The following is a 13,867-nucleotide window of genomic DNA, read 5'->3' on the forward strand; positions in this document are numbered from 1 at the left end:
GTTTTACTTACGAGTAAGCTATTAAAATTAATATTCTACTGGTTAGTAGAATATTCATATATGTACTACACAATAATGGTCTTTTGAATGTAATTTTAAACTTCACGTTAATTTGAAATACATTTTAAATAAAATAATAAAAGTAAATCTACTTACTATATATAAGAATATTATATTGGGGACTGAAGTATAATTTATTCCATTAATGATCAATCTAGTAGTTAAATTCTTTTTGTATCAAACGTCAGGCAGGAAAAAAAAATCCGTCAAATCACGATTTGGTGGGTAGGTACTGAAGCCTGGCCACACCGAAATATTTTATTGATCGATCGAGGCACAAAAAGGGATCGCACAAACTACTAGTTTATTAATTATTTTCCTTGAAAATACATTTAAAACAAACAAAATGGGAACGCAGAAACCTGGAGAATGGGCTAATTCGCTCATTGCCCGATTCGAAGACCAAGTAACTATAAAAATATTATATCTTTTAATTTATTTATCTCGACCACCCAATTTTCATAAAAATTTATTTAACTAAATATTTATTAAAATACTTTATTTCCCTTCAGCACGTACGTATTTTAAACATACAATTGCTTTATTCACTTTTGATTTCGTCAATTTAAATACGATACTTCTACGCCTACGCAAAATTTTTCTTTTTTTTACCGGATTTGCAGGTAGTTTTTAAATATATCGTTTTGAACTATCGCCTTTACGTTTAAATAATCTTCTTTTATTATTTATTTATAATATTAAAATCATTCGACAGTATTACTTGTATATTAATTGTAGTTTTTTAAAGGAAAATTCTATTTTTTTTATTATATTAAAAGAACAAAAACAAATTGCAGCTACCATACAAAACTGGGGCTCAGAACCTCCATTCTCGTAGAAATGAAGAACAGTTAATGAAAAACAGCAAAGCATGTTTAGTTCAGATAAGTCGGCATCGCTTCTCTTTGGTGATTGCTGGCTTAACAAAAATATTGCAGAGAGTCAATGAATTGGTATGTATTAATCAAATTATATATTTATTTACAAAAACATGTAATGTCAATAATACTAATAACTTGATTAATAGTCTTAATTTAAAGCTGGTATAAGTTTTATTTTTATTGGTCGGTTCATCCGCCTACCTACTTTAAAAAAAATAAAAATATAATAGGTATAATAATATACACGGTGGTAGGGCGTGGTGGTGGTGTATAATAATATACAGGGTGGTTTGTGCAAGCCCGTCTAGATAAGTACCACAAGCTCATCAGATATTCTACCGCTAAGCAGAAATACTTTGGATCGTTGCATTCGGGTTTGAAGAAACCAGTGTAAATGTAGGCACAAGAGATATAATAACATCTTCGTTCCCAAGGGTGGTGGTGCATTGGTATTGGTGATGTAAGGAATGGTTAATATTTCTTACATCGCCAATGTCTACGGGTGTTGGTGACCACTTAACATAAGGTTTCCCATAAGCTCGTCAGCCTACCTATAACATAATAAAAAGTGTTAATCACAAGGATAATAATTTACCAGTATTTCATTTTGAGTCTTAACTGCCACTGTGTAAATACAATAATTTATTTATTTAGGAAATATTTAACAAACATAGTGATGAGTAAATATTTAGGCTTATTATCTATCAACTTTTTACATATTATACCGTTTAACGGCAATACCTAGTAGTATCTTGTTCCACTTGAAGGGTGAACCAGTGAACTACAGGTACAAGGGATATAACATCTTGGTTCCTAGGTTTGGTGGGGCATTGAAGATATATAGGATGGTTATTATTTCTTACAGTGTCAATGACTATGGTAGTGGTAACCAACACGTGGCCCATTTGCTAGTTACAAAAAAGTTACAAAAAAGTTTCCACTGATTGTTCATGTATATACATATGTATATCCTTATATTAGGAATTAAAAAACAGTTTTTACCCACCTAACTCATTGTATTGGCAAAAGGTGTTCATAATATAATTATCTAGTTTTATTTTGAATGAGGTAAGTGAGTTTACATTTTTTATAAGTGAGGGTATCTTATTGTACAATTGTGCGCCTTCAGAAGTTATACTTTTTTGCCGTAATTAGTTTTAGTTTTGGGCAAAACTAGAAGACTCGCACGACGGTTACATATTATATATAGATACATGTATTATAAATATATAATTGTGTGATTGTCGTACTTTTTGTTTCTTTATAAAAGTTATTTGTAGGTGTTAAAAGCGGGTAGTTAAAAATAATTTTTATAATTTTATTTGCAATGCATATATCTACAATGCTTTAGTAAATGGAGTTGTACTAAAGCTTTGTAGATTGTATGACGTAATTTGTAGGGAACACATCTGACTACGTTACGAAGTTGCCCAATTAAACTCGAAATTTTTCTTTTTATGTATTTTATACGCACAATTCATGTTAAAGCACTATCTATTTTTAGGCCAAGATAACTTTCACTGGTTTTTTGCTGTAAAGGTATATCATTAATCGTAAGAGGGTCAAACTGCGGAATTTTGTTTTTAGCTTTAAATATTATATAAAATAATTGTTTTAGAAATAACTAACATGTAATACTTTTTCGAGTATTTTTGATAGCACCGGCAGTACTGATATAGGTCGATAATTGTCTGGGTTCAGTGTCTTTGCTATTTTGAGAGTGTCCGGGATTCGTCTTTGATCAAAAGTCCATTTTTTTATTTTTTTATTTTATAGGAAGCCAACACAATGTACAATGTTTTTACATGTCTGTCCCAGAAAATAACAATTCCAAATGATGACACTTATTAACACTATACATCGCAATTATAGGCTAACTCATCATGGAATTTCACATTTTCAGCTTCGTTCACTCCAACGTAACATTTTTAAAGATATCGCGTAAACAACACGTATACAAATAAATTAAGGAAGAATAAAGAAATATATATATATATATATATATATATATAAATACGAATATATAAATACGAATATATATTATGATAAAAAAATTTATACACAAAAACGCAAAAAAAAATCAGAAAGAGTTAATTAATGAACCATTCGTGGCAGTACTTTGATCTTTAAATTTAAATATGCAATCCGTCATAATATATTTTTATTTTAAATTTGTGCCATCACCAAACAAATCTAAATCCGCCTCTTTATAAACATTATTGTACGTTTTGAGGGCCCTGTTTAAAGGCGCTGTTATGCCTATATTTGTTCGTGAAAACCGACATTTAAAAGTCGGTATGTTCACAAATCTTGAACTCTGTCTCGGTGTAACTAATTTATTTCATATGAGAAGATCGGGGCAGTCTATTCTGCCTGATATGATTTTATGTAGAAAACACAAATCCATGACATCTCTGCGACTTGCAAGTGTACTCATGTTGTAATGTTTTAACATATCAGAGTATTCTTTCAAATATTTTTTATTCTTGTCCTTATAAGACAAAAATTTTAAAAACTTTTTCTGTACTCTTTCCAACCTGTCCTTATGAATTTGATAAAACGGATTCCACGCAACAGAGCAGTATTCTAACCTACTTACGAATGATTTATACAAAGTAACCATTGAGTTTGATTTCTTAAATTTTTTTGTGTTTCTTTTAATAAACCCTAGCGCAATGAATGACTTACTTATAATGTGATCAATATGCGGGATAAAATTCATTTTTGAATCAATTATTATTCCTAAATCTTTTATTTGGTTTACTTTCTTTAGAATGCAATTATTTATGTTATAATCATAATTAATTTCTGATATTTTTCTACTAAACGTAGTACTGTGATATTTTATTTCATTTAGTTTCATGCGATTTTCATGACACCATTTCGTAAATTTATTTAGATCACTTTGTAAACATTTAGAATCTTGGATTGTATTTATATTCATATAAATTTTCAAGTCATCCGCATAAAAACTAAATTTACTATATTTAAAACAGTTAGCCGCGTCGTTAATGAAAATAACAAACAATACTGGATCCAACCAAGAGCCCTGTGGAACTCCAGATGTTGCAAAAATGTCTCTGACTCAAATCCTGGGCGGATTAACAACATTTATTTCTCTATTTTATAAGTACGTATCTAAAAGTTTAAGAAAATATCCATTAAACTCATAGTTAAAAAGCTTACTCATCAGCACCTTATGATCAACGAGGTCAAATGCTTTTGCTAGATCGGTATAAATACTTGTGTATTATTATCCAATGAATTCGAAATGTCATTAACAAAAACTGCTAAGTTTGACATTGTAGACCTATTTTTAATGAAACCATGCTGATTTTTCGATATATGTGATTTAACTTTCCAAGTGAGAAAAGGTACATATTAATGTTTCGAAAATCTTTGAGAACACCGACAAAATGGAAATTGCTCTATAGTTTCTTATATCCTTTTTGTCACCACTTTTAAATATAGGAACTACTCGTGCTTTCTTCCAAAGACTTGGAAACTTTCCAATAGCTAATGATTCATGACAAATTATTGAAAGTGGTTTCACTAAAGTAGAAGCAAACCACTTAACGAATATTGGCGGTATATTGTCAGAGCCTGCACCTTTATCAATACTTAGGGTCTTTAGTTCCGACAGTATCTCCTTGTCGGCTATAATAACGTTACTTATCTGAGAGTTACATTGGTATTTTTTATTATTATAATATATATAGTTAGTGAGGTATTGATAGGTGTTGAATCAGAAACATTGTATATACTTGAGAAATATTTAGCAAATTGGTCGCATATGTCTTTTCCGTTAGTAAAATTACGGTTATCCATTGTCATTAATGCCGGATAAGCACATTTTTCATTTCGAAGATTCTTTATATAAGAGTAAAAAAACTTTGGATTTCTTTTAATATTGTTTTCTATGTTTTCAATATATTTCAAATAGTCTAAGTTAATGAGATCTCTACACCCACCCCTAAGTATTTTGAATTCATATCCATCTAGTGGGTTACCATATTTTTTAAATAATATCCTATACTTGTTTTTTTCTTTTAACCTTATTTTGAGCTGGAACGAATACCATACTGTATATTTTATTTGGTGTTTAATAGACTTTTTTGGTACATAATTTTCTATGATTCGTCGTAATTCTATATAAAACAAATTAACCATATCATCAACATCTGTACACAATACTACATACACATAATAAATAGTTCTTTCCAATTTATTTCTTAATTTTTTTTGTTTATCACATCGTAATCTGCATCAATATACATAAATTTAACTATATCCCTAGGTAAAAATAGAGTTTCCGATGAACCATCTACCTCAAAATTAATTTCCAGTGGAGGATGATATTTATCGATAGAGCAAACATGTGTGGTACATATGTATCTTGAACATTGATCTTAATAATATTAGTAAAACCTAGGTCTAAAACTATTCCATAAACGTTATTAACTTTGTTTATTTGTGATAGGCCGGTTAAATCCATAAAATCCTTGACAATAGAGTTAGTTGATGAGTTTGTGCTATGTACATATAATTTTTTTGAGTTGTTTCCATTAAAGCATTCGCAAAGGCTAGCTATTATATTTTTAATACATTTTATTGCTTTAGTGTTGATTCCATCTATACCAGTACTGCAGTTTGCATCGAGATTATCAATTATTTTTAAGATTTCAGTAACTGTGCTTGGGCTGAAATCTGAAAGTTTGTGAGTTGCGTCAGTTAGTGGATTTGGTAAGGCAAAAGAGGGGTGGTCATGAAATGTCTTTGGTATTTCATTTGCTAATTTGGTCCCTATTGTGGGAAACTAATCATTAAATATTTGACAAACTTCCACAGGATTAGTTACAAATTTACCATCTACATAGAATTTTGGAGTAGCACAAATTTGTTTAAGTTTATTAGATGTTAGTGTGTTAACTAAGTTGTACATCCTTTTTGTTTTTTTTTTTACACATTTACTAAATTTTTTATAGTAATAAAAGGCCTTTCTATATTGAATCGATTGGTTACCTGTTTCCTCTTGATAAATTCTAGTTTTAATATGTCGTCTTCAGGCTTCCTCCTGTGTTCTGTCTACAGTATACTCCTTTGATTTATGTCTGTCATGATATCCTTTTGTATCCGATCTTTTTGAGGTAAATTTAATTTTTTTGTTTTTATTATCTTATTTTCTTCTAAACAAAACTTCTATTTTTGTTCTAGCCTCAAGTAGTCTTTGCTCAATTCATCGAAATTGACTGTTTCTATGGTTTTGTAAAGGTTTTCGTAGTTTATCGTTTCGTATTGTGATACGCTCACAATTGCTTTGGGGGGGGGGGGGATTTAATTTTCTTTAGTTCTAAGAATATTTGTTTATGATCTGACTTAGCAGAGTTGATGATTGCCATATGATAGTTTTCGTTTGTCAAATTTGTAGTAACATGATCCAGGATAGATTTTCTTGTGCTACTGTCTCTTGTACAATATTTATTCAATATGATGTGTCCATCTTCTTTTAGTAGGATTTTTGTGGTTACTATCTCTTTTGGTTATCTTTAATTAACTAACATACAAAATTTCTTGTTTCTAAGTCCACGCGTTCAAGAGTTATATGCATATTAGCCATGGTCAATAGACCACTCAGGAAAAATAAAAAAAAATGCTTAAAATTTCTGCGCCTTATTTTGTGGTCACTATCACTTTTAGATATCTTTAATTGACCAGAATACAAAATTTCAAGTTTCCAAGTCAATGCGTTTAAACGTTATATAAGCTACAAAGTAGTACAGTCTAGTAGAAAAGTTTAGGCTCAGGAATGTCATCTGACGGCTAGTTTCAGCGACGTCACACTGGCGGGGAGCTCTGCAGCGCCCCCTATTAATGTGAGATGCCAGACGATCAACATATTTAATCCCCAAAACGTTTTTTATTATCTCCATAAATATATTATTTATCATTTGCATCATTCGACCATTAAATACGCGTTTACACCGATATCCGTGGATCCGTGAAATTAATTATTTTCATCCCGCGTTGAATGCGTGTGAGAGTGGAAGGGGGGTGTTAGGTATCCTATCTCCTCTTCTGTAATGTATACTTGATGGCTCAAAAGATAGTTACTATTATTGGCGTAGTGCTTTTTGATCCCCAAGCTAATATTAAGATTGTTAATGTCCCACTGCTGGGCTAAGGCCTCCTCTCCATTTTGAGAAGGTTTGGAACTAACTCCTCTTCTGTAATGTATACTTGATGGCTCAAAAGATAGTTACTCTTATTGGCGTAGTGCTTTTTGATCCTAATATCCTAATATTAAATGTCAAGTCACTCACTTAGTCAGAGTACTCACACAGTACTCTGACTAAGCCGAGATGGCCTAGTGGTTAGAACGCGTAAGTCTTAACCAATGATCGTAGGTTCAAACCCGGGCGATCATCACAGAATTTTCGTGTGCTTAATTTGTGTTTATAATTCATCTTGCGCTCGACGTGAAGGAAAACATCGTGAGGAAACCTATATGTGTCTAATTTCACTGAAGTTTTGCATATGTATATTCCACAACCCGAATTGGAGCAGCATATTGCACCATGTGGCTCGTCTTAACTCAACAATTTCGAGGAACACGGATATTTTCTCTCCCTCCTTAAAATAAATATGCGATATCCCACTTGATTTGTCTCATATACCCATAGAAGTCCATGCAATGCTGCAAAAGATGGAATTTTCAAATATCGCTTGCCTTGTCATTCGGAATTATTAAATCTGTCCTACAAAAATGTCTATATCGTTGGTGATCACTTAACATCAGGTAGCCCATTTACGTCTACCTATAACATAAAAAAAGTTTAAGTAACTATTGCGGGGGGCCTGAAACAGTGTCCTCGCTGATCCTACAACTGGAATATCGCAAGCTGTGTATAAATTAGTGCACGGTTAATTAAACTAGATTACAGTAAGCGATGTACATATATAATATGGAGAGAAAACAAAACAAAACAAAAAAAACATGTACTTGAATAAATACATACATGTGTCCAACGGTGTCGAAGATGATTTACCTTAAACAGATATACCAACTGTTATGTCAAAACGATAGAACAGTCCGGCTTAAAGCTGCGTGTGTCATCAATCAATCAGTTAACTCAGTGACGTATTAATATGTTAATAATAATAATAATAATGTCCTCCATACCGATTTCGGCACGGCGGCCAATCTCAAGAGAGATAAGTTAACTGCGCAAGAGATATTATAGTGCAAAAGTGTGCGCAAACACAGGTGCACTGTCTATTCCCTAACTCTCATAATCCGATGGAACGGCAATCTGTCGGATGGTCCTGCGCCGGAAAGAGTATAGGCGTAGGATCAACGGTTTTGCGTGCTTTCCGAGGCACGGGAGTGAACACACTTCCAATTTCCAGACTCCGGGCTGCTACTAAGAATTTTCTGGCAGAAAAACCCAATAACTTTTTATGGGCCCGACCTTCGAATTGAACCCAGGACCTCCTGGACATCAAACCACTAGACCAACGAAGCAGTCAATACGTTAATGGTGTATAGGTGTATATATACAAAGACTAAATTCTAATAATAACAATAATACACCAACATACACTTGATATATAAGATGTCTAAAGTTAAGATGAACCTAACCTTACCTTTAGGTAACACAGAAGTATTGTATAATAATAATAATGTCCTGGGACATTATTCACACACGGCCATCTGATCCCAAACTAAGCAGAGCTCGTACTTGTTGAATATGTGAATAATATATAATATTATTGATAATTGTTTGAGGATAATTACTGAGCGCAATAAAAGACGTCCATTCGGTTGAGCGTTTAATAGCGAGAGACCACCATACATGGGTTTACAATTACCCACAGTTATAAAAGTAATATTCTAAAACTACCCCATACATTACACCCTCACCCTTAATTACTTATACATTACTTAGAATTAACTTAACCTAACTTAAAATAAATTATATAATATTAGTTGCCTAATCAAATTCGAATCGAAATCGTTCAACTGGTTTCCTAACGCGCTGGGAACGAATCGATGGTGGAACATTTACCTGAGTATCAGATGATATGAATATGGTGGAATAATAAGTTCCGTGTTGGATGATTCAGCCGACTCAGTCGTCGGTATTTCTAGCTGTGGCTCAGATATGGGGTGATCACTCGGCATGTTTTGGTTTTGTGGTGGCGATTTTGACGTAGATAAATCAAAGCTTACCCAACGTTTTATTATCTGATTAACGTGTCTTTTGATAGGTGGACCGTCATCCCTACCTATGAGGTAATTACGAGATCCAAAATTACCATCTATTTTACCTTTTAACCATTTGTTTCCTTCCCCATAATTCCTTACCCAGACATTATCCCCTTGTTTAAATTGCCTTATAACTCCTTTTCCTCTTTCTATTTGCTTATTTTGCACCTCCCGTACTCTATCTTCCATCGCCCAATCCCTATGCAATAAGTCTAGTCTTGATCTTATACGCCTACGTTGTAAAATCATGGCAGGTGAAAGACCCGTGGTACTTTGATCGACGTTCCTGTATGCTAATAAATAGGTTTGCAATGCGGCATCGATATCGCAACCATCTCTTAAAGACTTTTTTATTGCCCGTTTGCACAACTTAACAGCGCCTTCCGCTGCTCCATTACTAGACGGATGATACACGGGGGAGAATGTAACCTTAATACCGTTGTTCCTCATAAAATTGGCATATTCTTTGCTCGAGAAAGGCGGCCCATTATCCGAAACAATTTCTTTAGGCAAACCGAACCTAGCGAAAGTTTCCCGTAAAACTTTAATAACAGCAGCCGCGGTCGTATTTGGCATGTTAAAAATTTCTAACCATTTCGATGTGGAGTCTATTAAAACTAAAAATGTTTTACCGTTAAGCGGTCCTAAGAAGTCAATGTGTATTCTTGACCATGGCTCCGGAATAAAAGGCCATGGCTTGATCGGAGCTTTCGCTGGTGCTGCGTTTTCCATCGCACACGTAACACACTCATTACAAGTGCGTTCAATGTCGGCGTCGATACCGGGCCACCAAACGTAACTACGTGCAATGCTCTTCATCTTTACTATACCTAAATGACCAACGTGTATTTCCTTTAGCAAATCAGATGTTAATGATTTAGGTATTACTAAGCGGTATCCCCAAATTATACACCCCGCATCTAAATACAATTCATTACGACGTACAAAATATGGCTTAAGATCTTCATCGTCGCACGCCTTGGACCACCCGGATTGTAAGTATAAAATTACTTTCTTAAGTATGTTATCCTTATTCTGATGTTCTACTACTGTCTTCCGTGTATTATACCTAAATAAGCCCTTGTGAGTGTTTATTACAGTGTATTTTTTTGATTCATCAAGTTCAAGTTGTGCATAGGCCTGAGACAGATCTAACTTAGTAAATTTGATACCCCCGTGTAATTTAACTAACAGATCCTCGACTCTCGGTAAAGGAAAACGATCCACCTCCAAGCACTTATTTAATGTTAATTTAAAATCACCACATACGCGTATTGTGCCGTCCTTTTTCATTACCGGTACGATCGGTGTAGCCCAGTCAGATGTAGTAACCGGCGTGATCACTCCATCCCGTACCAGCTGATCCAGCGCCCGCTCCACAGGCTCGCGAAGTGCGTAAGCGAGCGGTCGTGCGCGCATGAACACCGGCTTCGCGTCGGGTCGCAGCCGAAAACCAACCGTTCCACCATTGAATCGTCCCAGCCCGTCCGAAAACACTTCAAAATATCTGGAACTGAATTCATTTAAATTAAACAGCTTGGAATTAAAATCAATACTATTACAATTCATAATAGGAATCTCGATCTGTAACTCGCTAATACAATGCCTGCCTAACAGATTCGTTTTTGCATCTTTTATAATAAATAAATCCAACGATTTTCTTTTATTTTTGTAACTAACTATAGGACTTATTTTACCAACGGGTTTTACAATTTCTCCAGTATAATAGCGTAAATTTAAATCACACTTTCGAATTAAATTATGTGACAGATATTTCTTATAGCAATTATAACTAATGCATGATATCGCACTGCCCGTGTCTATTTCCATACAAAGAACACATTTATCAATATTGATACTAATTGTGTATGGTGCAATTTTTTTTAAATAACTACTTATAGAAAAATTGTTTACCTCCTCACTGCCCGAGCCTTCGTTTTCTGTGCATACGGAACTATCACTTTTTTACGATGTTTAATGACACCTGACTTTGTAGTACTGGACAAACCTTTTTTAAATGACCTTGTTCGTTGCAAACTCGACATATATAAAGTCTAAATTTACACCGATTTACTTGATGATTTGCACCACAAACGTCACACACTTGTTTAAAAGTCGTTCCCTTCTTTTGTCGTGCGAAGTCATTCATATTATTATCGCTCCGCCTGCTAATTATCGCTCCGCTTGTGAGGCTTGTACCACTGCTTAAAACCGGTTCTCGCGTTCATACGTTCATATATTTTTGTAGATGTTTCCCTGTGCTTCTTCTCCTGGACGTCATCTGGTTTATAGATTCCTCCGCCTCTGATACGCCGTCACCTAATCTCCTGGTACGACCTTCTACCAAGGCTGCATCCGCCTCTGCAGCTTCCATTGTCACCGCGAGTTTAAACGCCGAATCGAACGTTATATTATCCTCCGCAAACATTCTTTGACGGATACAGTCACTGTTAATACCACATACAAATTGATCCCTCAAATTATCCAATAATGTTTCCGAACAAAAACCGCAATGTTTCGTCAATTTCTTTAATGCCGCCGCATATTCCGCCACGGACTCATTATGACGTTGCACTCTTTGTCTGAATTTGAACCGCTCCGCCAATACACTCGGTTTTGGTTGAAGATGGCGTCGCATAACATCCACCAGCTCTTCATAGCTTTTCGCAGATGGTTTGACTGGTGTAAATAAATTCACCATCAGTTCGTACGCGTCACTTCCGATCACCGTTATCAGTGTCGCTACTCGTATCGCCGGTTTCACATCGTTAACAATAAAATACTGTTCCAACCGATCCACATACAAATTCCAATCGTCCTTGCCAAGGTCGAAGTGTTCCAGTTTTCCCACCGACATAGTAATAAAAACGATGCGTCACACACGTAGTTTCTTTACTACTCGTCGCCACTGTTGAATATGTGAATAATATATAATATTATTGATAATTGTTTGAGGATAATTACTGAGCGCAATAAAAGACGTCCATTCGGTTGAGCGTTTAATAGCGAGAGACCACCATACATGGGTTTACAATTACCCACAGTTATAAAAGTAGTATTCTAAAACTACCCCATACATTACAGTACTATGGAAACCAGACAACTGATATACTACATATACTTTTCTTTTGTAAATACATACTTATATAGATAATTACACCTAGACTCAGGATAAACAGACATGTTCATGCACACAAATGTCTGTCCTGGGTGGGAATCGAACCCACAACCTTTGGCGTGAATGACAAGTATCTACCAACCACGCCAACCGGTTTTATGTATTCATATTTTTATTAAAGTTTATACTTATTTGCATGGGATGCTCATACAATTGCAGATGACTGTGGTACGCGAATATGGACTTTAAACACTGCGTAGACACTTCAATTTCCCTTGTACAATTATAAATGCACAGCGATTCAATGTTCACGTTCAGCGATTCAATCCTCCTGTTTGCTTTTCAGTATCCACCAACGACCACTACATGCGTCAACCGGCCTCAAACGGAGCTGGAGAAGGGTTACCATGATAGTTTAGTAATGGTCTTAGATACACTAGAGATATGCCTCAGCTCTCAGCCCAAGTCCACGGCGAAGTACGAGGAAGCAATGAACGTTAAGATCTTATTGCGAGAAGTTTGCCAATTCATTGGTAAGTTGAATTCAGATATAACCAATACCTTTCATTAACCCCAATTTATTTGAAAGAATTGATGGAACTGACGGTAAGAATGGATTAAAGTTGAGGCTCAGGCTGGAAGACGTGAATCTAAAACGAAGTTTGCTTGCCTAGTTTGCGATAAAGCGAGTCTTATACAACGTCCTCTGCCCAGTGCCTAGTGGCTAGCTATAAGGCCGCACATCGCGAGGTCCTGAGTTCAAATCCCAAGTCGGGCCAGTAAAAAGTTATTGGGTTATGCCGTCGAAGATTCTCAGTAGCTGCCGGGAGTCTGGAAGTTCGAAGTGTGTACACTCTCTGTCTCGGAAAGCACGTGAACACGTTGGTCTTGCGCTTGAACTCTATCCTGTCGTGTCGGGTTGCTTTCCCATCGGATTATGAGGGTGATAGAATAGAGTGCACTTGTATTTGCGCACATACTTGTGTACGATAATATGTCCTGCGCAATATAAATAATAATTAAATATAAATAGTGTTCAAAAATAATAATGTCCTCCTGACCGAAAATTATTATTATTATCAAGTCAATAAGAAATTGTAATTGGTTTCAGATCTTCGAAACGAGAGCAACGTCAACAGCACCCTCCTCAGGCAATTAGCGAGTAAAGTACTCTTCGCTCTCAGTCTCAATTTTTTCAATGCAGTTTTCAATAGGATAAGCGCACGATTACAGGTTCGTATTGTATATGCATTAAAACTACTGGTTTTTGTTCGAGGTGTATGTTATATAGCCTAATCCAATGGCAGGTGAAGTAAGTTTAAGAAATAGTCAATATTTCTTAAGGCGCCAAGTGTATGAGCGGTCGTGACCACGTACTGTCAGGTGGCCCATCTGCCCGTCGGTCTACATATATTTATATGAATTTCAAAATGTAATATTGTTATTTCATGTGTTATTGCGTCTATGCGTTGGTTGTCCTATTAAAATAAATAAATAAAAATAATAATTAATGTATAATAGAGGTTGCAATAAAATCCACTC

At 34.9% G+C, this 13,867-nt stretch overlaps 1 protein-coding gene across 5 annotated transcripts in view; it reads left to right on the forward strand.

Moving 5' to 3' along the window:
- Positions 1–355: 355 nt before the first annotated feature.
- Positions 356–13,867, forward strand: part of LOC126778764 (neurofibromin-like) — an 82,570-nt gene continuing 69,058 nt past the window's right edge. For all 5 annotated transcript variants that reach the window (XM_050502383.1, XM_050502387.1, XM_050502386.1 and 2 more), the window contains exons 1-4: positions 356–466; positions 858–1,013; positions 12,672–12,858; positions 13,437–13,558. In XM_050502383.1, coding sequence (XP_050358340.1) covers positions 407–466; positions 858–1,013; positions 12,672–12,858; positions 13,437–13,558 — 525 coding nt within the window. In that variant the 5' untranslated portion in view covers positions 356–406. The remainder of the gene's footprint in view (positions 467–857; positions 1,014–12,671; positions 12,859–13,436; positions 13,559–13,867) is intronic.

This window comes from Nymphalis io, chromosome 27 (assembly GCF_905147045.1).
Source record: "Nymphalis io chromosome 27, ilAglIoxx1.1, whole genome shotgun sequence".
In the NCBI taxonomy this organism is placed as follows: Eukaryota; Metazoa; Arthropoda; class Insecta; order Lepidoptera; family Nymphalidae; genus Nymphalis; species Nymphalis io.